The following is a 26409-nucleotide window of genomic DNA, read 5'->3' as shown; positions in this document are numbered from 1 at the left end:
TCTCTAGAAGCTGACAAAGGCCAGGACACAGCCTCTCCCCTAGAGCCTCCAAAGGGAAGGCAGCCCTGCCAGCATCTTGAGTTTAGCTCAGTGAGACCCATGGTGGACTTCTGACCCACAGAACTGTAAGACAGTAAATCTGTATTACTTTAGTCGACTGAGTTTGTTGTAATCCGCTACAGAAAGCAATAGAAAACTAACGCATTCAGGATAATTTCTGGTTGCAAAGTTTCTTAGTCTGTGTAGCAGAACATTTCTGAAAGATCTGATCCTTTTTTCTTGCTGTCCATTTCCAATTAATAACCCTGTTGATTCTGCCTGTAGAAATAATACATGTGACATACGCTACTACTTTTGAAGACTGGCTTTGTGCCAGACTCTTGCTATATACTTTCTGTACATTTTTTTCCATCTTTACACCAACGTTTGCCAAGCAGGTAATACCTCCTTTTTATCAGATGAGGAAATTGAGACTCTGGGAGGCTAAGTGACCTGCCCAGGGAGAAATGGTGGAGCCAGCATCCAAACTCCCTGTCCTATCTGGCAGGCACCTCTGGGAGGAACGTCACCAACATTCTGGAACCTGGCTTTCCCTCTCCGTCCTCACAGCCATGGTCCTGGCATAGGTTCTTATATCCTGCTGAAGTGGCGTTGACGTTGTCTGTCTGGGGTAATACCCGAGGTTGGTTGCCTCATACCAAGGAAATTAAGAATGCAGACACACAAGGAGTGAGTTTAAGAACAGAAGTTTAATAGGCGAAAGAGAAAAGCTCCCTTGTGCAGAGGGAAGAGGTTTGGAATGGATCTCTTGGTTCCCAGTGCTACGTGGTTGGTTTTATAGATGAGCCTGAAGCAGTGTCTGATTTACATAGTGCGCAGAGGATTGGTTGGACCAGGCATTTCATTTACATAGTGCACAAAGAAGCTGGCAGCTCCACCCTAATCTTTTATTATGCAAATGGGTTCTCTACCTGGCTGGCGCCATGTTGCCTGCTTCTTTACTGCACACAGGATGACAAAGAAAAGGCGGGAAGCCTCCATGTCGAACATACCTGGCTTCCAGGTACTCCTTTTCTATTGGCACAGCTGCTGGCATTTACCTATGGAAACTTCCAGCTTGCTTATCTATGTTTGTAGCTTGATTTTTCAGGCTGCTTTCTGTTAGAAAAAAAATTATTCTGGGGGCTGATTTTTATTAAAAGCAACTTCCACTGAGAACTCTCTTACCCTCATTATCTGCTTAAATAATTTCTTTTTGGCTCCTCTGTCACTGCCAGGGTTATGTCTCGTGAGTCCTAAGATGTCTCCCACCTCAATTGTCCCTGACGGTTTGTTATGCACAGAAGGCAGAACAACTTGTTGAAATCACAGACCTGTTCTTGCCACTTCTCTGCTTAAACCCTCCCAGGGTTCCCCACTTTATGTCGCATAAATCCAACCTTCTTAGCATGGCATTCAAAATCCTTTACAATCCAGCTCTGAGTTCAGTCCACCCCTTCAAACTCTCCATGCTACAGACCCATCAACATGCTAGCCTTGCACCAGAATATGCCATGGACGTTTCCTCACCATATATATGAACCTCTTCACATGCCAGACTAGGAAACTGTGGATCAGAGATGTGAAGGTACTGCCCTAGGTCACATAGTTTGTATGAAACAGAGTCAACAGTAGATCCAAGTTCCCCATTAGACCACCCTGGAGCCTTAAAGATAGAATCTCTGATCCCTCCACTTCCCTCCTCTACTGCCATTACTGAGTGAACCCAGCCACCCTCTTGTGGGGAGGGCTACTGATCTGTTTTCCATATGGAATTGAAATCTAACTTACCTCTCCACTGCTTAAAATTCTTCAATAGTTATCCATTGCCCTTAAAATAAAGACCCAAACCCTTAAGGATATGGCCCTTGCATGACTTTCCAGCTCCATCTCAGGACCCTCTGCATCTCACTATGACGCCCTTTCAGACTCCTCTGTGTGCCTTGCACCCTCCCACCACGGGGCCTTTGCACATGTCGTCATCTGTCTCAGAGCTCTTCTTTCTCTCCATCTCTTCTTCTGTCATCTCTCTTCAGCCATCCCTTTCCCAGGATGCCTCTCTGATGCCAGACTGGGTGCAGGCCCCCTGTAAGGTGTTCTTTCTCTGCTCCCAGTATTTTGTTTCTGTTTAGTCCATCAGTCTGTAATGATCTATGCGTGTGGTTGTTTTATATCTTCTCTCCATCAAGCTCTGTGTTCCATGAGTTTGAACAAGGACTTTATCTGTTCACTTTTGTATCCCCAGTGCTGATTATAGCACCTGCAGTGGATAGAACTCAATAATTATCTGTTAAATGACTAAGCACCAAATGGCCCCAGCTGTGAAGTAGATCTTGTAATTTCCGTGTATGTGTCTTATAAAGGAAAGAGCAAGAGGGGTACCAGTGTTTCAACCTCTGGTGACACAGAACTGGATATCCCATCCTGTGGGGTGGTGGTGGTGGTGGTGGTGGTGGTTATTGCTGGTATTAATTTTGTTTTGCTTTGTTTGGGGGAAAAAGATTCAAATGTTGTAAAATACATAAATAAAACCTTTCTGAAACAGATTTAAACTGTAAGAAAACTCTAAGCTGTCAAATGAATAAATTTAAATTAATCTTATTTAAGAACACAAGTAGGAACTCATGACAACTTCTTGGGAAATGGGCTTAAAAAAAAAAACAACACTGTAATATCTTTAGCACCAGGGCTGCACAATTAGGCATGGAACATTATTTAATTTTTACATGCAGGACAGGCATATGCAATAAACTATGTATAGAATACCAGACATAGCTGATTCCAAAATTATCATTGCTTTCCACTGCTTCTCACACATTTCTTAAGATGCCATCTGATCTGAAAGTGTTTCAAATACTGCTCCAGGCTTTTAGCATTTGGATGTCTTTTGACATCAAAGGAGAGTTAATGAGCTCTGTTTAACTTACAAGGATTTTGAACTTTTAGCTTTTTAGTATGAATTGGAAAAATGTACATTTTGTCAAGAATTTACCTGTCATCTTCCTGTCCACAATCCAGCAGAAAGCAGAATACCTTACTTTCACATTTATCCTAAAATAATGCTGTTCTCCTTGTCAACATCACCAGAGGTGTAGTCATACTTTTTCCTAAACCTCATCCATGAAATACATTCCTTATCTGGTGCCTTTCTTGGATGACCCATAATTTGAAGATAAAATATCGTGGGGAGCTACTGTTTGTCCTTTCTCTGCCATATCCCCACTGTCCAGCACATAGGAGACACTCGGTGAATATTTTTAAATGGACACATAAGTTTATTAAGCTTTTTACATGAAAAATAATACCTTTTTATTTTAGAAGTTTTAGGAGAAATAGACAAAGTAAAAAAGATGATACTAAAAGATAATCATTAATATTTTGGCATATTCTTCCTGACATTTTTTGCTATGCATGTATATATATATTTTCTTTTTACAACATGCTATACATACAGTTTTCTAGCCTGTATATTTTCCTACTTACAATGTATTCAATGTATATATTCCATGCCATCAAATATTTTTAACTACACCGTTAATTATGGCTGTGCAATATTGCACAGTAAAAATGAATGACAGTTTGTGTAACCAATCCCACTAGAAAACATTGCCAATGCAGTAAATGTTCTATTTCAGCATTTGGGGAAAACAGGGCCTTATGGTTACTAGTGAGTATCTAGGGCCAGAATTCAGTGAAAAAGGCTTAAGTCCAAAATCACACAGAACATGCTTTTAGTCTTCCTTTGATGGACCAGGAACATTCTAAAAATGGCTTTCTATATAGAAGTAAATGTTACCCTTTAGAAGACATCTGTGCTAGACTGTCAAACAAAACAGTAGCCCTGGTGTTTCTGGTGTCAAGAGGGGAACTCCAACCTAGCCTCCCAACACCAACAAATGACTCTTGCTGATAGAAAAAAGAAATGGTTGTCATATTGATTTGCATACGAGGCCGAAAATTGTGCATGGGAATTGAGACTAAATATTCCAATTCTTCTGTTTCCTTATTATATCTGAGAAAACTGTGCCTCATTTCAAGTCCCTGCCTTAGGTAGGGTGGCAGATTTCTGTGTTATGAAGAGCAGAGGTTTACTTTCGAGAAACACTGACCCCATTTGACAAGTGCGTAGGATATCATTTCTAAGACTGGTTTTGAAATTAGTTTGTGCTTAAGCAGCTGGGTGTGGTGGCTCCTGCCTGTAATCCTAGCACTTTGGGAGGCCAAGGTAGTCAGATCACTTGAGGCCAGGAGTTCAAGACTAGCCTGGCCAACCTGGTGGCCATCTCTACTAAAAATGCAAACAAAAAAAAAACAAAAAAAAACAGGTGTGGTGGCAAGTGCCTGTAATCCCAGTTTCTTGGGAGACTGAGGCATGAGAATTGCTTGAACCCAGGAAGTGGAGATTGCAGTGAGCCAAGATCGTGCCACTGCACTCGAGCCTGGGCGAAGAGTGTAAGACTCTGTCTCAAATAAAATAAAAATTTGTGCTTAAGATTCATGATGAAATCTGGCACATATGGTAGTCAGGCTAAGTGCTGAATAGTGCCAGGGATGGCCATTCATATCATGGTCTATGGGAACACCGTACTTGGTGGACCTTGTATATCTGACAAAAGAGAATTCCTGCTGGTGGCATGGAGCTGCCCCTGATCCATCCACGCAATTATATTTCATATATCTTACAACATATTAAAAAGTTCCCATCTGGAAACTGCCACAGAGCATAAATCAAAATAGGTTTCTCCAGAGCCAACTACTACTATTGAACATGTTCCGCAAGTGGTGACTTTAATAGAAAATCCACAACATCTCGTCTCTAGATGGAAATTTCAACAATAAGGTATTTTAGATGATTTATGTGACATTGTCTGCAAGCCAGTTTCACAGCCTAAGTGAATGTGTTCTGTAAACTATAAGGATTACACAAGGTTAAGATATAAGGGACAGGTTCAATGTCTAGTAATTTGTTATAATATTTTCAGTTTGTTTGCTCTAAAATTTTATTTTTATATTTTTCCGATACAGAGTCTTACTCTGTCACCAAGGCTGGAGTGCAGTGGCACGATCTCGGCTCACGGCAACCTCTGCCTCCCGAGTGGCTGGGATTATAGGTGCGTGCCACCATGCCTGACAATTTTTGTATTTTTAGTATAGAAGGGGTTTCACTATGTTGGCCAACCTGGTCTTGAACTCCTGGCCTCAAGTGATCCACTTGCCTCAGCCTCCCAAAGTGCTGGGATTATAGGCGTGAGCCACCACAACTGGCCTAAATTTTTATTTAAAATAAAGTACTTCTAATAAAATCTCTGACCCAGAACTAAACCTCTCAGGATATAAGCAATTACATAAAGATAACATTGATCTAAGTTAATTTGAGGTCACTGTTGATTACCATGAGGTGAAAGTGCCTTATTTCATGCTGCCCAAGGGATAAAACATGCCTTATGTCTCATAAGTTTGAAACCTGGAGGCGGGGGTTGGAGCAGGGAGAAAATGTTTCTTTTCCATCTCTTCCAAGAAGGGTTGATCTGTCCCCTTAGCACTCAGCACAGTGCCATGCGTTTGACATGTTCTTAGAAGCTCCCAGATGAGGAAGAGAGGATTAGTATATGGGGAGGATCTGGGTCCGCCATGATCCTCTATGAGCCCACAACGATCCTTCGGCTGATGGCTCCTGGCAAGGTGTAGATGAAAAGGACCAGGAAGATGATGAGGATGATCAGAATGAAAGCAATGATGATGTACTTTTTGTAATTCTTCCAGATGAGGTGGTACAGGCACTTAAAGGGGCTCATGAACCAGGAAAAGGAGGTGTCTGGGCGGCTGAGGGGGAAGGAAGAGAAAATCAAAAAGGGGGGTCATCCTGTCAACACTCAGAGTGCTTAAGACACCCAGGAAATGTTTCTGACTCCCACTTTCTGAGGACCCATAGGGAGAGGCCTGAAAATGGGAGAAGAGCATGTGACCTGAAGCAGGAGCAGCCTGACATTGTATGATGAGGATTCCTGTACCATGGTTAAAGGCTGATGTGGAGCAGAGAGCAAGAGTCCAGTTAGAATCCAGCCCAAGGCCCCATCACCCTCCATCTGTCCCACCTACCAGCTCAAATCCCACCTTTTCTATGAAGTCTTTCCTGACAGCCTCAGACCCCAGTGATTCCCTTCACTTCAAGTTCCTAACTCTTTCATCGCTTGACTCACCCTCTTTTGAAACTACGGAGTCTTCTACACTCTAACAACTATTTTATGAATGCGTTATTTTCCCCAAATAGATCAAAAGCTCCTGGAAGGCATAGTTTATGTCTTATATTTCTTCTTATATTTAGCTTTTTCTTCAAAAAGCTACACAGGTTGGAAGGCACCGATTGACTGCCTCCTGGCTTCCTGGGTATCTCACAGGACTGCTCTAATGAAGTGCCCATATCAGACAGCAGTGAGGACTGCAAAGGCCCCTTCCCATTTCTGATGTTCCCACTCACAACTCCACTCACTTGGGCTTGGCCAGGGGCTCTGGCTCCTTTCGGGCTTTTCCAACAGGATTTTTCTCAGCTTCTTCTGCTGTAACTAGGTGGAACTCAGCTTCAACCTTGCCCTGCAAAAAGATGCAAAAGCTTTTGTTTCTAGTCACAAAGACCCACGGGGCCAATGGCAACCTTCTAGAAGTGTTACCAAGTTGGAGAATTCCAGAAAGTATTTTGATTATCCTGCTGCTTTATTTTGATAAATATTGTTGCTTTTTTGGTCCTGGGAGAAGCCATTTTTATGATGAACAGCAAAAGCCTAGGAATGATGTTTCAAGATTTGTGGAAGGAAAGCGTCCCATGTGTCCACACAGACACACAAGCCCAGTCACATGTACTACTCTTCTTGTAGACACTTGATATTTGAAGAAATATTGCAGTAATTAGAAAGGGGACTAATTGAGTGGCAGACCCTTTTGAATCTGATACAGTCTGTCTTCTCTGTCAATTCTCAAGAGGAAATTGATGACAGTGATCCCACATTTGCTGAATGGTGTTTCTTTTCTGTCATTCTTCATTCTTTTTGTTGTCCCCCCTAGTGATTTTAGGGTTATCCTTTTATTACAGCACTCCCTCCCTCTTCCCCTGTTCTCTCAATAAGAAATGGCCTATTTTATTTGAAAATTGTGAGTAATGTGTTTCTTTAGAACACTATGCCACAGTTCTCGGCAGGGACGTATGTCTTGATTTATCAAAGGATGAGATAGGACCCCCACAAAAGTTAGCCATTCTCCTTTGTTCACTAATTCATTCAGCACTTTTGGGGATCCTTTGTATGCCATGCATTGCTCTAGGCACTAGAGACTTAATGATTAAGAAAAACAGAACTTCTGATCTCCTGGAGCTCCTATTCTTGGTGACAGAGACTCTCATTTCTCCTGCCTCTTTTGGTTTTGTGCATTGAAATTCAAGATGATAGGAAGGAGGCAGAGCTGGTAGGAGTGAAACATTTTATTACACACGATTGCTGATAAAGCTTCTTCCTCTGAATCACACATGAACTGGGCATTACTTGACTTTACAGACATTATTGATTTCTTACCCCAATACAAAAGTCTAAGATTCCGATGAGCCAGTGGTCTTGTGTTAACTTACCCATTCACCCTAAAAAGGCCAGGACTTCTTCACAAGTAGGTTTGGTTCCTGGCAGCCATTAAAATATAATCATGGGAGATGTAAGAAAGATATAGAATACATATGGGGTAAGGTTGCGGGGCAGGAAAAGAGAGGGAGTGGCATGGCTGCCTGAATTAATAAAGAAGTGCAGTGGACTTTTATTACCAGTGAAATCATGAGTTAAAATCTAGATGGTCTCATTCATCCTTTGAATGGAACCCTGGCCCAACTCAGAGTAGCATTAAATGTCCTATGATCTAGAAATGTTTTGTGAAAACATGTATATATGTAGTCTCTCATTCCTGTTGAGAAATCTTAGCCCCATAGGCAATGACTTGCACATATAGGCATTCAGAAAATATTTGAAAACTGTGGGGAAAAAAATATAAAGCTTCTATTGATTTGAATTTCTCCTTTAAACATTCATCAATAGTAGAGTAATAATATGTATAACTGTAATTGTAGTGCTTTACTGATTGCTCACTTTGCCCCAGGTTGGTTTGTTCTATCATTTATCTGTCTATCAATCATAGCAATAAGCAAGGTAGGTCTCCCTTGTGTAGATACAGAAATGAAACCACAGAGATCAAATAACTTTTCCAAGGTCACACAGGCAACAAGCCAACCAACTGGAATTTGAACCCAGGTCTGTATGATACCAAAGCTCATACTCTTTCCATTATAGCAGGCTGCCTTCCAACTTATTCCTCTAATTGCCAGAAAATTGGACTAGAAGGTTTATAAGAGCCTGCCTAACTCTAACATGAGATGACTCCATAATTGTCTTCATGATCACCATCCAATGGCACTTGTCTTCTTGAGTCTCAGTTTTCTGATCTGTCAAATGGCCAGATGCTTTCTAGAGCTATCTGGTTCTAACTTCTAGGATTGATGAAAGGCAGAGTTAAGGACTTGATGGCTGGGAGAGACTCAAGAAATAAGTCCAAAACTCATGGAGAAATGACGTCCAATATACAAAACAGACTTATTTCCAGAGATCATTCACAGGTAACTTAAGCTCCGCTGAGCAGAATATTATGCACTAGGAACTTCATCCACTTCCACTAATTTGAAGTAGAGTCAGCTTAAGAGGAGCTAACCAATTGCTAGGATCCAGAATGCTTGGAAGAGAGAAGAGAAATCGACAGAGAGTAAGTTAGGGCCACAGTAAGAGGATCGCAGTTGCCCCTTTGTTCTCTACTCTTAATAACAATAAACTCAACTCTGGCACTTGCATGGTGTTTTATGCATGCATTAGCTCATTTAACCTTTTGGGCAATCTGACAAACTATACGGCATTTTTATTGCCATTTTACAACCAAGGAAACCAAGGCTTGGTGATGTTTGCTAACTGATGTTAAAAAACCCGGATTCGCACCAAGGTCCTTTGATGCCAAACTCCATTCCTTTGCCACTTTACGTGTCTAAATGGCACTTTGTTCTGGAAGAAAAAAGTAGGCTATTTATGTAACAATGAATAAATGTGCCGTTTCTGAACTATTCAGGAGGAACCCCATACATAATTGCTGTCATTGCACTGGCATTAGTATATGCTTTTGATCTCTATCTGTGGGCTGGCTTTGGATAGCTTAATATTATAGCATAGCATGGCATAGCGTGGCATAGGACAACACAAATAGTCAAGTGAATAGGACTTGTGAATAGACAGATCCGCATTTGAAACCAGGCTCTACAATTTACTAGCTGTGTGATCTTGGGTAAGTCACCTGCCCTCTTTAAGTCTCACTATACTGAGGCTATTAACAGCATGTACCCTATAAGGTTGCTTTGAAAAATAAATGAAATAACACATATGCAGTGCTTAGCCTAGGGCTTGTTAACTAGAAAGCCTTTAACTATGGTAGTTGTTAACTTCAATACTATTTCATCAACAGAAACATGCAGTTTAACAGAAAACATCTTCTGTCCATAAAGAAAATACCAGAAAAGTCCCACAGGCCCAGATTCCTATAGGAAAACAAATGCAAAGAAAAAGGAGGCAGAGAATATTAAATTACTTCTGCCCTAGAGATAGGAGTCATTTGTTATCATCATGAAGAGCCTTGCGCCAGCTCCACCACCCTGCTAGAAAGGTCACAATGCATCTATCAGGCATTGGGAAGGCTGCAGGGGAAAGGTGTTTACTGACAGCTTCGATAAATGCCGTGGCTCTGGGTATCGCTCCACACACAGGTTTCCTGTCCTGTTTCAACCATCAGCATCCAGCTCAGCACCAAGGAGAGGTCATAAGCTAATAATATCCTCTAAATGTAATTTAAAATCAGAGTTAGTAAAAATAGACAGTCTGAGAGACTATCTACTAGCCTAATGATATTTGTGGATGGGAGACAGTAAGAAAAGATCCTTGAGAAGCCTGGATTCGTCATATCACATATACAATTGATGTGCCAAACTGCACCGTGCCTACAGGAGGGATGCCTTCAGAGGCTGAGAAGTGATTGCATTTGGAATGGACATGCCTTCAGCAATGATTATTGCTTATGAAAACACACCCCTGACTGGAATTACGTGAGGCATTCTCATATGTTAATGGAGGAAAGTATGCTGGCAAAATCTTTTAGGAAAAGGAATATATATACACACACACACATTGCATATACACATTATATATGTATACGTGTATTTATGTGTATAGTTATATCCACATACATGTGTGTACATACATAAGATATATGACCACAAAAATACAGTTGTATACACATATACACATGTATACAACTACGTGTGTGTGTATATTATATGTAGTTGTATACACATATATACACGCATACAACTATGTGTGTATTATATGGTCATACATAATCTTATATGCTGAATGTAGGAATTCCATTTCTGGGTAACTATGTTAAGGAAATAATTCAAAACTCAGAAAAAGTGTTATGTACAAAGCACAGTCATTATTCTTTTGGATGTTCAAATTGCCCTATTTGCTCCACTGAGATGTCCCAGACTCATTTTGGATTTTATCTGCCATAGACCTGGAGTCAGCCATTTCCCCAAAGATCCCTGTTTTTTGTTTCTTTGGTTCGTTGGTTTTCAGTAGGAGCTGATGTGTAGAAACCAGGATCTAGGTGCTAGGAGTCGTCTTTGCTACTGGGTGATTTTAATTCTAGATTCTTCAGTGGATAGAACTTACAATGCATTTGTTAAAAATCCATGAATCCATAGTGATAACAGTAACAACAAAAGCAAGGGAAAATCATTAGAGATGGCTCTTATACCAACTCTGAATTGTAAAATTTGGTTACTAAGCGATAGAATTATGTATTTACCCTGTCTTTTTTAGGAGTAGGGGAGGAGGATGACTGATTTATTTCCAATTGATGAGGGAAAGCTCTTTTTAACAGATAAATGCCAACCAATAAATACATTCTTTCAAATGATAGTAGATAGGTAAATAGATCGATACATAGCTTAGACAGACAGATGTAAGGAAGGGTTAGAAAAATTATTTTATAAAACCAATGAAATAATTAAGATCGCCAGTAGTTATTAAAGCCTTTGGGTAGAGCAGAACAGGAATTCCCCACAGCACCACGTTACCCATCAGTTGTCTGCTAACTGCAAAGGGGAAAATGTGCCTTTACAGTGAAGAGATCTTGTATTTACCAACATAGTCAAGTGAGCAAACACAGCATCACTAATATGAGACCATCTGATAGCATGTGCCTCCTGGCATGATCCGCTATGGAGTAAACAGCATCACCTGTTAAACAACTTGATAAATGCTGTCATATCTAACTTACACTTCACGGGAAATACAGAGGATAGAGAATAAGATAAGCAATATGATGAGAAAACAAGCAGATAAAGCAAGCCTAGTCTCATTAAATAGTCAACATGAGGGGAAAAGGTCAGAAGATTGTTTTAAAATAGACCAAAGAGATATAATAATGAAAAGCAATACATAAACCATGATTGAGTCTTGTTTTGAAAATGAAACAGCTATATAAGACATTTTGGGGGCAATAGGGTATTCTTTTTCTAGATGGAGACACGAATATGGTATGGATATCAGATTACATTAGGGAATCATTATTTACTTATATGTGGTGACAGCATTGTGGTTATGTAGGAGAGGGTCTATATTCCTGAGATGCATGCTGAAGTATTTAGGGGTAGAGTGTCAGAATGTCTGCAGCTTAAATTGTTCAGTCAAAAAATAGGCATATATACATACACACAAATACTCAAATATACTTCATATATCGATGGAGTATACGCAAATATATTGACAAAATAAATATGGCAAAATATTAGCAAGTGTTGAACTTTGGTGGTGGATCTATGGCTGATCATTGTTCCATTTCAACTTTTCTGTGTGCTCACATTTTTTAAATGAATAAATGTTGAGGACAAACACAATGATTAAACTGGCATTTTTATTTTGAGAATATAGAGTTAATAATATTGCTAGTATAATGCAGAGGAATGCTCATAAGAAAACTGAGTGGAACAAAATGAAGAAGGCACTATTTTAAGTATGGAATGATTATGCATAGAGAAAATATTAGGAATAACCACCCCATTAGCAAGAGTTTTCTTTAGATGGTATACATATGTGTGCTATTTTTTCTACCTTTTGTGCTTTTCAGATTTCCTATACATGCACATTATACACCCTATCTTAAAAAGAATCTTTATATAAAAATATCTCCCTCCTCTGCTCCTATCTGATCTTGCTAAATATTATTTAAATGATCTATCTCCCACCCTCCCCAGCTAAGTTGTGGACTTCAGGATGCTAGGAATTTATCTCATTCACTGCTGAATCTTTAGAACATAACATATAAGTATGTAGCCATAATAGATGCTGACAGCTGTTTTTCACACCAAACTGGAAGCACAGAAATCTCCCTTTGAGTTTTAGTTGTTGATGTACCGGGGATGCGATTTACCTTGGCTGTCTGTCAGTTTGTGGGATTAACTTGTAAAAGACATTTTTTGATCTTTATCTATTAAAAGAGTGATTTATTTAAAGGTTGCTTTGAGTAGGATGACTTGGGATAAGGCATATAAAATGCATAGTGCAATGTGCTTCACGAAGAACATGGTCGTAGATATTCCCTTTCTTTCTCCCAAGGGTCCCCATTCCTCAGCAATGCCGTGGAGCTGTTTTTCACTTACTATGAGGACAGCCACATTCCACATTCCACACTAGAAGCTGTGTGGTCTAAATGTCTAAATGATGCTGCTGGGGGGCACTGATAAGCAGCTTTAAAAATAAATCTGGCAGGTGTCCATGGCCATAAACAAACTCTCTCTTGCTTGCCAGGAACTAAAACCAGACAGCAATGTTCGGATACTGGCTTCAAAGAACGGAAGGAGAGGGCACACAGAGTTGGAATTAGAGAATGTCTAGGATGGGCATGCATGTTGGAGGCACCCAGTCTAACTTAGTGATTTTACACACATGGAAACAGAAGTGCCCCCAGGAATGGCAGGAGTTTTCCATTACACCATTTACTCTGGACCACCTAACTTGCTACTCCATTAGGAGAAAGTTATTTTCTTAATATGGTTATTGATTACTTAAGGAGGAAAGAGTGTCAGAGGCATTTGAACCAAAGCAACTCCATCTTGAATAGGAGCTGGGTACGATGGAGCTGAGACCTACGAGGCTGCACTCCTGACGGTTAAGGCATTCTAAGTCACAGGATGAGACTGAAGGTCAGCACAAGATACAGGTCATAAAGACCTTGCTGATAAAACAGGTTGCAGTAAAGAAGCCAGCCAAAACCCACCAGAACCAACGATCAGAGGACAAGAGTGACCTCTGGTCATCATCACTGCTACACTCCCACCAGCGAGCACCATGATAGCTTACAAATGCCATGGTAATGTCAGGAAGTTACCCTCTATGGTCTACAAAGGGAAGGCATGAATCCACCCCTGTTTAGCATATCATCAAGAAATAACCGTAAAAATGGGCAACTAGCAGTCCTCAGGGCTGCTCTGTCTATGGAGTTGCCATTCTTTTATTCCTTTACTTTCTTAATAAACTTGCTTTCTTTTTACAGACTTGCCCTGAATTCCTTCTTGCCCAAGATCCAGGAGCCCTCTCTTGGGGTCTGGACTGGGACCCCTTTCCTGTAACAAGAAGACAGGGGTAGCTGGAATACATCCCTTCTGCAGGCCAAAGCAGGGCTTTCAGGACCATGTTCCATGCTGCTCCTAGCCTTGGCCAGGCTCTGACCATGGGCCACTGGTATGCATGAAAGTCGATTCTTCTTTTCCCTTTAGGAGGTGTAAGGGCAAATAAAAATAAAAAATGAGAGGCTTAGTTCTCCCTGTTGAAAATCGGAAGAGATTTCCTTCCCCCTTTTCTCTTAAAGCATTTACGTTAGAGAAATTGTAAGCACTTTCTCTTTTCTTTGAAATGTATATAAATTGTTTTGAAAGCTTTTTTTTTTTCTCATTATTTAAAAAAAATGAAAGCTGATAGGCCTTTTGTCTTTAACACCCAGGAACGTCTTTTTCAAGGATCTGAGAACCATCTCCTTGAAATGTAAACATCAAGAGAATAGCACCCTATACCCCAGTTTCTCTGAGAGGTTAGGAGGCTAACTTTGGTGAGCACTTTGCCCCAATTTGCAAAACTACCTCCTGTCATAAAGATTTGAGAAGATTGACTAAATGACACTGCTGGGGGGGCACTGATAACAGATTTAAAAATAAATATGTTTAAAAAATCTCTGGCAGGTGGCAAAAAGATTTGAGAAGTTTGTTTTTCCTTTGGGTAAAACTAATCAAGTAACATAAATGGTCACCTCAATGACCATGTGAATCTAGAACAATGTGTGACAAATGGGGCTGTGAAGTCCTCTTATTTGAGAACTAGTTATCATTTCTCCCGAAAATATGTATGTAATGGGTGATTGCTGCTCAGCTATATAAAAGGATGAAATTTCTGTCTCCGCAATCTCTCAGCAGGTTGCTTTTAATGACTACTCAATGATAAAACTTCATTAGCTTTTGAGTTGGGAAACTTTGTTCTAAATTGTATTTCCCCCAAAAATATCACTTCAGACTTCACCTCTATGGTGAAGATTGCTGGTGACCCCAGGACAGGTTGGACGTCCCTTCTGTTTCTATGACCCTCTGCCAGAAAAGGAAGTATGGCACAGTGGTTAGGACTCAAGAGTGTAGGGGTGAACTGCTTGTGTTTGAATCTCATCCTCCCTGAGTAGCTGTGTGACATGAGGCAAGTTACTTAAGCTCTTAGTGCCTCAGCTTCCTTATCTATAAAACTGGGATTGATTATATATGTTTTCAGGGGGTTTTAGCAGATAAATGAATTAATATACATTCAGTGTTTTGTGCTGTGGAAATCAACAAAGATCACCAAGATAAGAACAAACAGAGGCTATTTATTTAGAGCTGCCCTCACTTAGGTTTGTCAGAGACTCAAAAATAGGGAGAGAGGAAGATTTATCACAAGAAAAGGGAAGTCATCGGATGTGTTCTGACTGAAAGGTGCTCGTGTGGGGAAACTGGAAGCAGGCTAAGTAGGGGGCTGTCATATGTGATTAGTTAGGGGAACATATTTGGAAGGAGGGGCACCAATTAGGGAAGCTTGCAGTCATTGCCCAAGCTCTGACGGTTTGGGGCTCGTTGCTGCAGAGGTTGTAGCTTTATTGTCACGTGTGGTCTGACCACTGCTGTTTATATGTTCAGTCTTTCAGAACAGGTTCTGGTAGTCAGTTCCTATTGGTAACACTTGTTACTAGGACAGTCAGACAAGAGAAGCAACCGGCAACTGTTCTGTCTTCTCAAGACAGCAGCTCCTTGGGGGCAAGAGCTGCATCCTATTCATCTTTGCATTCAGGATATCCTACCAAAGCCCTGCCCAGAGGAGGCTCTCTGTAACTGTTGAAAAATGAACTACTGAAGGAGCAACATGATCATCTAGACTCGGGAAAACTACGTTGATAGAAATGAAGAGCATTTAATTAGAAGCCCCTATCCTTAGTATAGAAGGTGATACAAGAGTTAAGAAGAAATCACTTAGGCAGGTAGTAAGGGTATGGGAGTCCTCGGTAAGGCCTTTCTCTTTAACAAAGAGCAGCCTGTAAAATCGAACTGCAGGCAGAGACAAGCGAGCTGGGAGCTTGCATGGTGAATGCTGGCAGGGACTAGACATGTTCAAGATGGCGGTCTCGTCTTCCCTTCCCTCAGCCACGTGTACAGTAAAGAACAGAAAAGATGGTGCCAATCAACTGGAAAGCCTATTTGCATAATAAGATTAGGGTGGGGCGACCAGTTTTCCTGGGCCCTATGTAAACGTCATATGTGATTGAACCAATGTGTGAGCCCTATGTAAATCAGACACCACCTTCTCCAGCCTGCCTATAAAATCTGTTGCAGTCTGCCACCTCCCCACCTTTTTGGACGGGTCTCTCTCTCTCAAGGAACTCCTCTCCTTTCTTCTGTCTATTAAACTTTCCACTCCTTAACCCATTCACACATGTCCATATCCTGAATTTTTTCTCAGCATGAGACAACGAACCCCCAGACAACAGAGCCATTTCAAATCTTTAAAACAATCTCCTGTGAAAATTCATTATCATGGCCAAGTCATCAGGAGAATCATTTATAAAGTAGTTAAGAGTATGTTGCTAGAGGTTCTATTCCTTCCCCTCCCCGGCCCCCTTTCTTTTTCTTTTCTTTCCTTTTTTTCTATAGAGACAGGGACTCCATATGTTGCCCAGGCTGGAATGCAAAGGCGTGATTATAGCTCACTGCAACCTTGAACTCCTGGGCTCAAGGGATCCTATTTCCTCAGCCTCCTGAGTAGCTGGGACTATAGGTAGGTACCACCATTCCTGGCAAATTTTAAAAATTTTTTGGAGAGATGGGGTGTCACTGTGTTACCCAGGCTGGTCTCCAACTCTCAGGCTCAAGATGTCCTCCTACTCCAAAGTGCTGGGATTACAGGTATGAGCTACCACACCCAGCCCCTTCTTTTTTCTTACATTTACCAAAAGTGTAACCCCTAAGGATTAGATGTTAACATTGACTAAGATATTTAGGTATTTTGAGTTTGAGGCATTTCCCTCATCTTGGGGCCCAGAAGGAGGTGGGAGCAGGGACTGGTCAAAACAGTTTACTGCTGAGTAAATTTTCGCTCAAGCGAAAATCTGATATTTATTGAACACTTAGTATGTTCCAGGCACACAGATTCTATCTCATTTCAGGGTTATGACAGCTCATGAGGTACATACTTTAAGTTTCTCAATCTTTACAGCTAAGAAAACTGAGGTTCATGGTAAAGTTCAGACAGCTGGTAAATAATGGAGCCAGGCTTTGGACCCAAGATGGTTTTTCTTATTTCTTAAAGGATGGAATCCAGGAGTCAGTGTTTGTTATTATTACAGACAAGGTCTCACTCTGTTGCCCAGGGTAGACTTGAGCTCCTGGGCTCCAGGGATCCTCCTGCCTCAGCATCGCAAGTAGCTGAGACTACAAGTGTGTGCCACTGTGCTTGGCCCCAGTTAGCCTTGAATGCATTGCTTATCTGCTGACCTGGCGCCGTTCTAGGGTGGAATCCACCCCTCTCATTATTACTGATTGCAATCCCTAGGACAATCCAGAAAGCTTTTGAAATTTTTAACACAGACATGCATTTTTTGATGCACATAAGTCCTCTGTGGGATCTTAAATTATAAAATGTGCATGTCCTCATAAAAGAGGCTTCTCTTTTATGATAGGACTGTAAGAGGTGATCTGGCCTCAGTGGCTCTGTTAGGTTTTCCCTCATGAGACAAAGAGGAATCTTCAAATAGAGGGATCTTCAAATGGACCCTCCAAAGCACAAAAGCAGAAAAACTCTGCATTGAGTCAATCAAACTAGACAGTAAATTTCCCACATAAATGTCTCACTTAAGTGAGAACATTACAGTCATTACAAAACTACTCAACAAATGAATTTAAATCACTATAATAACCTGACATACCTAGGCTCTGGCAAGGCAAGGACAGCATGGACAGAAGGTGAAAAATCATGGAAATTGCCACTACTCTGGTACCTAGCAGGTGGGGCTCAGATCATAAGCTCAAATGCTTCTACAGATCTTAATACAGTCTAGGAAAACAGACTGCCACAGCCCAAAGGTTCATCCATGCGCCACTGTGTAATATTCAATCCAAATCTTTTGATCCCCTTGCCATTAAAATCTACCTGTCTTCTGTCATTTCTTTATTCCTCTCTGGCTTCTAAACCGACACTCAGATAATCATATAAATCAATGTGTACTAATATGTTCATTTTCAAAGAACATTTACTAAGCACTTCTTATGTGCTTAGTACACTAAACAGAAGAAAACCTTATAATCTCTTTATAGTAGGGTCAATTAATTATTCTTGAATTAATTGATTCATTCAATAAATATTTGAGTATTATGTGCTATGTACATTAGACACTGAAAATTAAGAAAGGGAACGGAAAGCAAAAACATACTTTTTGGATTCAAATTGCTGACAGTAGAAGAACCATGAAGTCCACGGACAAGTTCAAATAGTGTGTCAAGAGATACATGTAGGGAAGTAGAAGGCAAGCCCACCCAGGCTGAGGATACCCAGGAAAGCATCTCAGAGGGACAACTGCTAAAAAGAATCTCCAAATATTTAAAGACTAGGAGTTTTCTCAGGGAAAGGGGCTAAGGCAATCCAGGCAGAAGAACCAGTCCACAGACCAGACAAGCAAGAGTCTGGGAAGGGTTTGAGATGGTTGAGAGGGGAGCAGTGAGAGATGAAACTGGTGGGGGTTCTAGAGAGTCTACACTAACCTGCTCCTCATTCACTGGACAATCCACGTTCATCTACTTCTGTCTTCACCATTCCACTAACATTGCTTTTAAAAAACTGAGATAAAATTCATATATCATAACGTTCATTCTGGCTTTGTTTTTTGGTTTTTTGAGACGGAGTCTCGCTCTGTTGCCCAGGCTAGAGTGCAGTGGTGCGATCTCGGCTCACTGGAAGCTCTGCTTCCCAGGTTCACACCATTCTCCTGCCTCAGCCTCCTGAGTAGCGCCTGCCACCATGCCCGGCTAATTTTTTGTATTTTTAGTAGAGACGGGGTTTCACCAAGTTCACTCTTTTAAATTATACAACAATTACATAGATTTTAATATGTTCACAAAATTGTACTGCCATCACCACTATTTGATTTCAGAACTTTTTTTTAATCACCCCAAAAAGAAACTCCATACCAGTTGCTCCCCATTCCCTTTCTACCCCACCCCAGCCCCTGGCAACTGCTCATCTATTTTCTATGGATTTGCCTATTCTGAGCATTTCACACAAATGAAATCAGACCAGTATGTAGTCTTTCAAGACAGGCTTCTTTCACTTAGTATAACATTTGCAAGGTTCATCCATGTTGGTGCACGTATCAGTACTTCATTCCTTTTCATGACTGAATAATATTCCATTGTATGGATACACCACATTTTAAAAATTGACTCACCAGCTGATGGACATTTGAGTGTTTCTGCTTTGGGGCTATTATGAATAATGCTGTGGACATTCACAGTGCTGCTTTTTTAAAGGTCACCGGGAACCTCCATGCCATTAAGTCCAATGGGCACATCTTTGTGGCTTCTTCAACTCTCAGGAGCATTTGACACAGCAACCAAGTGCCCTTCTCCAAAGAGCCTCCTCTCTGAGTTCCTATTTCAGCACATTTTAACTCTTTCCTACATTTCTGCCTAGTCCTCTCTCTCCAAGTTTGATCCTCTTCTGACCATTGTCCACACAGCATTAAGGGGATGTGTTTCCTAGGTGAGGCAGATCCCCTCCCTGCTGGAAATCATGCAGTGGCTTTCCTTTGAGAATGAAGTCCAAGCGTTTCACCATAGCCTTGAGGCCTGTGTGATCAGGCTCTAGTGTCCTCTCCATTTCACCAGCACTGCCCTCATGCATCACACGCCAGTTATGGGAGGTTTTTATTCATTTGGGATTTTAGTTTGTCCAAAGCACTGAACTCATTCCCACCTCAGGCCGTTTGCCTGTGGAATTTACTCTGTGGGAAATGCTCTTCCTCCCATGGCTCACTACATTTCATTCATCAAGTTTCAACTTAGTTTCACAGGCACAGAAAGGCCTTCCACTGCCACCATAGTGAATGGAAATCCCTGCATTGGATAAGCTTTGATTCGGTGCTGTCTCCCGCCCAGCCCTTGTTCTAAGTCATTCTTTCTTGGAGTATGTGTGAGTAGCTCTCTGTGGGTCTGTATGTCTGAACTTGACTTAAGACTGTAAGCTCTGTGATGACAGAGACCTTGTCTGTATTACTCATGTCTTATTCTCAGGGCCTATCATTTGATAGAAGCTCAGAAAATACTTGTTGGATGAAATGAAGAAATAAGTAAATGACATGGAAAATGAAGAGTAATTAGGATTAAATGAAATAACAGGAGTCTGTACATATTTCTCAAAATCTAAAGGAATATAAGATATAATAGACGACTGCTATTATATGATCATGCATCTAAATTTACTGCTTATTAATGTAGACAGATTAGAATGATGTCAAAGGATAACAGTTTGGACTTCTGGGCCTGGCAATCCCCATTTTCCAACCTTGTACTGTGTTCAGGAATTTTGATCAGAGGGTTGTTAGCTTTCTACTGGGAGCCCCTTCATGCCTCCATACTGTACTCATCATGGTTCACTTGGAGGAGACATCTGCTGTTTTTCATCTATAAAATGCCTTTTCATTGTCCTTTGTCCTGTTTGAACCCTCAACTCCATCAGGACAATTGCATCCCTCTCACCTCTCCATTCCTTCCCTGCATTTCACACCTCGGTTATTCCATGCATGATTGGATGTTGACCTGTTTGTCCCTCTCACTGGACTCTGAGACGGCTGAGAGCAGAGGCCATGACTCATTCATTTCTGGTTTCATTCATGCATCCAACAAATATTGATTGCCCAGAACCAAGCCCAGAGACTGGCATGTAGTAACCCCTCATTAAGTACTTGAGGGTGAATGAAACTGGCTGGACCTCTCCAGCAACCTCACCAATCAAGGGGATCCAATTAAGAATGTATAGAAGAGACAAACTCTCAGAAAATATAATAAAACTAGACACCATGAGGTCAGACCAGCAGCTGCCATTTACCCAGTGAGGTACAAGGGGAATCCCTGCCTCACACCCACTAGATCCTCAAGCAGAGACAGAAAGAGAAATAGGTCTCTATCCAGACGTGCTACCAGAAAAATCCTGTCCTAGGTGTGCTTTTGCCACAAGGCACTAGAAGCGGGGGCAGAATGCACTCATCCCAAGGGGAGGCTAGCAGAAAAAAGACCCTGCTATCAGTCTCAGTACCTTTTTCCAACCTCACTAAGTCATCCCTCCTGTCTTACAGAGGATCAGTGAGGGAAAGAATAGGAAGAAGAAACTGTCTTCCCAATATTTGTTGAAGGTCAAAAATTCCTCCAAACACATGCCACACAGTCTGACATGCATTTGCAGGAAGTGGGCAATTCAGGAAAAGGGATACATGGCATCTCCTGCCATCACCTTCTTTGAAAAAAAATCATGCCTTACATTTGAGGATGAAGGCATAAGGTAATTGCATTGAAATTGTATATTACTCAGGAATTCATGCATAATTTTAAGAAATGTTGAAAAATAATGCCAGGGGCATAAGTTTAGGCCAAAAGGATAGAAAATCACCTCAACATAGATTGCTAAGTCTTCATGCATTTATAAAGTTTTAAAAGTTCTTGCTTCTTAGCAGAACCTCTGCATGAAGGGTTCATGTCATTTCAAGGCATTTTACTTGAAGTTCACAAAATGACTCATTGAAACAGCATGATGCCCCCAACTTCCCCCATCTCCTCCACCTCCTATAGCTGTCACTTACTGTGAGTTCTTTGCTCTTAGAAAAAGGCCACCAGCCACGCACACGTTTTTGCTGGAATATAGAGATCTTGGTATCCTCACTTGCATTTTCAAACTTGGCGAGATCACAGGCTTTGGCAGACTTAGCTGCTCGAGGGAAACTGTTGAGGTTCATTTCCAGGGTGCCTGTGGAGAGATGACCCTTACAGTTAGGGAAGCATTTTCTAAAAGTAACAGAAGAGCTTCTCAATAACCATCCTCATTCATTCATTCACCCTTCACTTCCTAGTCATTCAATCAGTACCACATTGGATCACAACTATGTGCTAGGTATTGGGAGTACAAATAGGATTGAGACATGTTTGGTGTCATCAAAAGATTAATCACATGGTAGCAGGTAGAAGACAAAGGAAGAGCTTGTTTTAACTCTTAAGTTAACAATACTTAACTTGCAAGCCTCAGTTGCAGGCAGCATCACTGCTGAGCACCTCCTCTACTCCCTGAGCCTGGATTATTGGCTTTAACCTTCCCCTGCTTTAGCACTGACAACCCCATGAGATCCTCCTCACCCCACTTCACCTCCCTCTTGGTGTCCACTAAACTCTTCCAGGTCAGAGACTACTAGTCTTATTGTCTTTGTATCTACTCTGCAGGACAGGAAATGAACCTTAGTGGGTTCCCAACACTGTTTTTCCAATGAGTGAACACAAGGCAGAGTAAGAGATTGCCATGAGTTCTATATCTCTTTAACCATTTTTTCCTATTATAAATTAACATTTGTTAAATATGGAAACTTCAGAGCATATATACATGGGCAAAAACATGAGAATGGAAAAATTTTTCATAATTTCATCCCTAAAAAGTTGAGCACTGCTCTGTGTATTGGTGCTTAGCCTTCTCTCTCTGACTATCCCTTTATCCTATACATATAAATGTAGTTTACAGAAATGAGATTTTTCTTTTTTCACTTAATGCATCCTGTACAACTGTCCAACTCATTAGATAGTCCCATATTTTTAACATTTGCAGGACTGTCACTTGAGTGTGTAAGCCAAAAATAAAATTTTAAGCCCCCCAACCATCTGAATGGACTCCTCCTCTCCGCCAAAGGCATTCTAAAATTAACCTGAAAAGCTAGTTCTAGGCCATTGATGGGAAGGGGGAGTCAGACATGCCTCATTACTGTTAACATCAACAAAGACCTTAAGACTCATAGAACAGACTCTTCAAGTCTGATAATCTATCTTCTCCAAAGCCTGCTACCTTGAGGCTTCATATGCATGAAAAAACCTTGGTCTTCACAACTCCTTATCATAACCCAGACATTCCTTTCTCTTGATTCCAGGTTTTTAGACGATAACCAATTTCCAATTGGAAAACCTTTGAATCTGCCTACGAACTGGAAGCCCCCACTTCCACTTGTCCCACCTTTCCAGACCAAGCCAACATACATCTTATGTGTATTGATGTCTTATATCACCCTAAAATGTATAAAACCAACGTGAGGTCTGACCACTTTGGACACATGTCATCAAGACCTCCTGAGGCTATATCACAGGCCTGTCCTTATTCTTGGCAAAATAAACTTCTAAATTGATTGAAACTTGTCTCAGGTACATTTTGGCTTACAAGTGCTTACTATGTGTGAGGCACTATGGCGTGCTCTTTGTGTTACCACATTTACAGCTCTGCCCCTCTCTGAAATATGTAATATTACTACCCTCATTTTACAACTGAGGCACAGAGCAGACCAGTAATTAGCTCAAAGTTTAATGACTTTTTAGTGGTACAGCAAAGATCAACTTAAGTCTTTTGGAATATGTAGTGGTCCATCATGTGGATGCACCATCACTCATTTAACTAATCCCTATTAATGGCTATTTGGGATGTTTCCAAGTTTTTGCTATTGTAGATAGTGCTGAAATTATTAGCTTTGTAACTAAATCAGACCAAGCTCTCCAAAAGCTGAAACTAATATGTGCTTGATGAAGTCACTGGCTTACCCAGGAAGTCATCTGAGGACAGCCTTTCAAAATCCCAAACCTGCAGCACCAACACAGCGGGAGTCTTACACTCCATCTTCTCTAGAGAGAAGATGTTCTCCCTCTTGGTAATGACCATTTGCTTCTCAGCCGGGAGATACTGAAACGGAAACAGGAAGCGCCAGTTGAAGTTGCCCTCTCCAGTCAGGGAGTTGTAATGCACGTCTGTCTCCTGCTTGTCATCTTCCAAACCCTTTAACCACCTGAGAAAATATTTCAAAGAATTCAAATACTCAGAGTACGTTCTCCAGCCATCAGGATAATCATAAGCGATTTAGCTCATTTCAGTGTGGTCACAGATTATAGTTTAAAAATCATTATGATTAGATTCAGGTGGAAGTTTCCATTTTAACTTGAATGAGTAAAATAGGGGTCGGAGAGTCTGTCATAACAGAAAAATGGCTCATTCCAAGGCAGGCTGGGGAAGGGTCTTCAATTGCTTGTATAGATCTGAAGCCCCATGCAATCAAGATGGGGAATTCAGGAAATATGAAGTGAAAGTGTAATCTGAATCTCTGTCACCCTGGGAGCCCTCTTTGTAAGGGATGCCACCTCTATACTTGAGTGTTAGAACAAGATTACCCAGTACACTGAGGACTCTGAAATTGGGCTGCTGTAGACCTGTGCCGTCAGGCATGCACTGGGCTGGTATAGACTTGTGTTGTCAGACCTGTGCCATCAGACTATAATTGGTCCCCTCCTCCCTGATTCTAGGCCTAGAAAGCCCAACAGGCTTGGATTGGTGTGGCATGGAGGGTGGGAGGGCTGCCTGCACCCATCTGGATTCCAACTCTGACCGCACCACTTACTGTGCAGCCATAGGTAAGTTATCTAACCTCCCTGTGTCTTTGTTTCATCTGTACACTGGAAGCAATTATAGCACCTAGTTTATAGGGTTGTTCTGAAAAATCACATGAGATGATGCCTAAATGTGCCTTGGACATTCCAAATTATCTATCATATTCTTTCTTCTTAGTATTACCTGGTCTTCCTCCTCCATCCCCAGCATAATATAAGTTACAATTAGTACATTTATCCCTACTACTTTGTCCATGGTGAATTAATTGAGAAAATAAGTACTTTTTATTCAAACTAGTTGATAATTTCAAACTGTGTGCTTTCTGAAAGCAGACATCCTTCCTTCCCAGGGCAGGGAAGAGGGGAGTGAAGGCCTTTCTCTTCACGGAGGAGTGTCACCACTCATGTATGGGCCCAATTATTTAGCTAAAGATGGTGTTCACTCAACCAATACATTTGTGGTATCTGTTCTGAGGCTATGAGAGAGCTTGACACCAGGGGAGTGTTAGGGAGCACACAGAGATGGTCCTTGCTTCATGGAGCTATAGTTATAGGGGAAAGGGGAGAGAGGGATATGAGTGAGTGGCAGAAGTCACTAGAGAGAGAGATGTGCAAAGGCTCCGTGGAAGAAGAAGTAAGGATGCAGCCTTAGAAGGTCTTTCTTCTTAGTTCTTCTTGCAGAGAGCAAGGGGGAGTGTGCTATGAAATGAGGCTGAAGGGAGAGGCAGGGGCTAGCTATATGGGATATTTTAGGATGTATTAAGGATTTGAATCTCTGTTCAGAGAAAATGAGATGTCATTGAAGGGTTTTAAGGACAGGACTGACATGATCAGATTGTGTTTTGAAAAGATAGCTCATGTTTAAACATAGAGAACAAATTATTGGAGGGCAAGAATGAATATGGAGAGGCCAATTTGATGGTGGCATTGGTATTGCTGTGGTCCCACCTAGCAAGAGATGATGGAGGAAAAGACAATGGTGGGATGAGGCTAAGATGGAGAGGATGAACAGTGCTGATGGCCACTTGGGAGGTGAAGTGGACAGGCTCTGACAGCACATTAGAAATGGGGAAGTCAGTGAGGAAAGGGTCTGCAGATTTGGGGTTCTCAACCTAATGGATGATGGTGCCAGTCACTACGATAAGGAACCACAGAGAAGAAAGTGTTGTAAGATCATTTTGGTTTTAGAGTTGTTCAGTTTGAGGTGCTGCTTTTGAGGAATCTATGTAGACACATTGGGAACAGGAGTTGTCAAGAATGGAAATTAAAAGGTGACAACTAAAGCCATTGGTTATTTGAACCACTTGATTCAAGCGAAGTGTTAGTTGAAAATGGCAGAGAGATAAAAGAGTGGGAGATGAGAAGTTGGCCCAGGACAATGCTACGAGCTATTTAACTGCTAGACGGCAGAAAATGAGCTTTTGAAGGACACAGACAAGAAGTAATCAAGGGGATAAGAGAAAAAACAGACACGTGTTGCTACAGAAGTTAAGGCAAGAAGGTGTTTCACAAAGAAGAGGTGCTTAGGTGTGACAAATGCTCCTCAGACAAATGCAATAAGATAAGGACTAATTTTTAAAAACACAAGACAATTAGATTTAGCAAAATGGAGAGCACTGTCACTTTAGCGAGACCTGCTTTGGTGGAATATTGGGAAGAAAGCCAGACTGGAGTTGGCTGAGAAGTGAGTGGGAGGGAAGGAGACAGAGAGTGAGTGAATAGACATCTCCTTCAACACATTTTCCAGAAGGCCAGCTTCTGGAAGTCTCAACCCGAACTCTCCCAGAATCCTTCCGTATTTCAAGCCATGGTAAAATACCTATTTACAGGATACGTTAAACTGGTGATGAGACAGCAATTTCAGAGGATCTTAAAATCTTATTTTGGGTCATGCTCCTTCTATTCCTCCTGCTTTGTAAAAGTTTAACTCATTCTATATTTTTATTAAGAAAAAAATGGGAATTTTGAACCACTGGATGTGGTATGACTGCAAGTCATTGATAACATACATTCTGGAG

At 41.2% G+C, this 26409-nt stretch overlaps 1 protein-coding gene across 5 annotated transcripts in view; it reads right to left on the bottom strand.

The window, feature by feature from the left end:
- Positions 1 to 3289: 3289 nt before the first annotated feature.
- FER1L6 (fer-1 like family member 6) overlaps positions 3290 to 26409 on the bottom strand; it is a 213970-nt gene continuing 190850 nt past the window's right edge. For 4 of the 5 annotated variants that reach the window (XM_077944009.1, XM_077944008.1, XM_077944010.1 and 1 more), the window contains 4 exons: positions 23555 to 23796; positions 21574 to 21737; positions 6530 to 6630; positions 3290 to 5862 (listed from right to left, as the gene is read on the bottom strand). In XM_077944009.1, coding sequence (XP_077800135.1) covers positions 5679 to 5862; positions 6530 to 6630; positions 21574 to 21737; positions 23555 to 23796 — 691 coding nt within the window. In that variant the 3' untranslated portion in view covers positions 3290 to 5678. Of the gene's footprint in view, positions 5863 to 6529; positions 6631 to 21573; positions 21738 to 23554; positions 23797 to 26409 lie in introns of those variants that run through there. The other variant, XR_013397421.1, reaches the window with a different exon arrangement.

The sequence above is a fragment of the Macaca mulatta genome, chromosome 8, assembly GCF_049350105.2.
Source record: "Macaca mulatta isolate MMU2019108-1 chromosome 8, T2T-MMU8v2.0, whole genome shotgun sequence".
Classification (NCBI taxonomy): Eukaryota; Metazoa; Chordata; class Mammalia; order Primates; family Cercopithecidae; genus Macaca; species Macaca mulatta.
The sequence above is the reverse complement of the archived record's forward strand: the minus strand, read 5'-3'. Positions and strand labels throughout refer to the sequence as shown.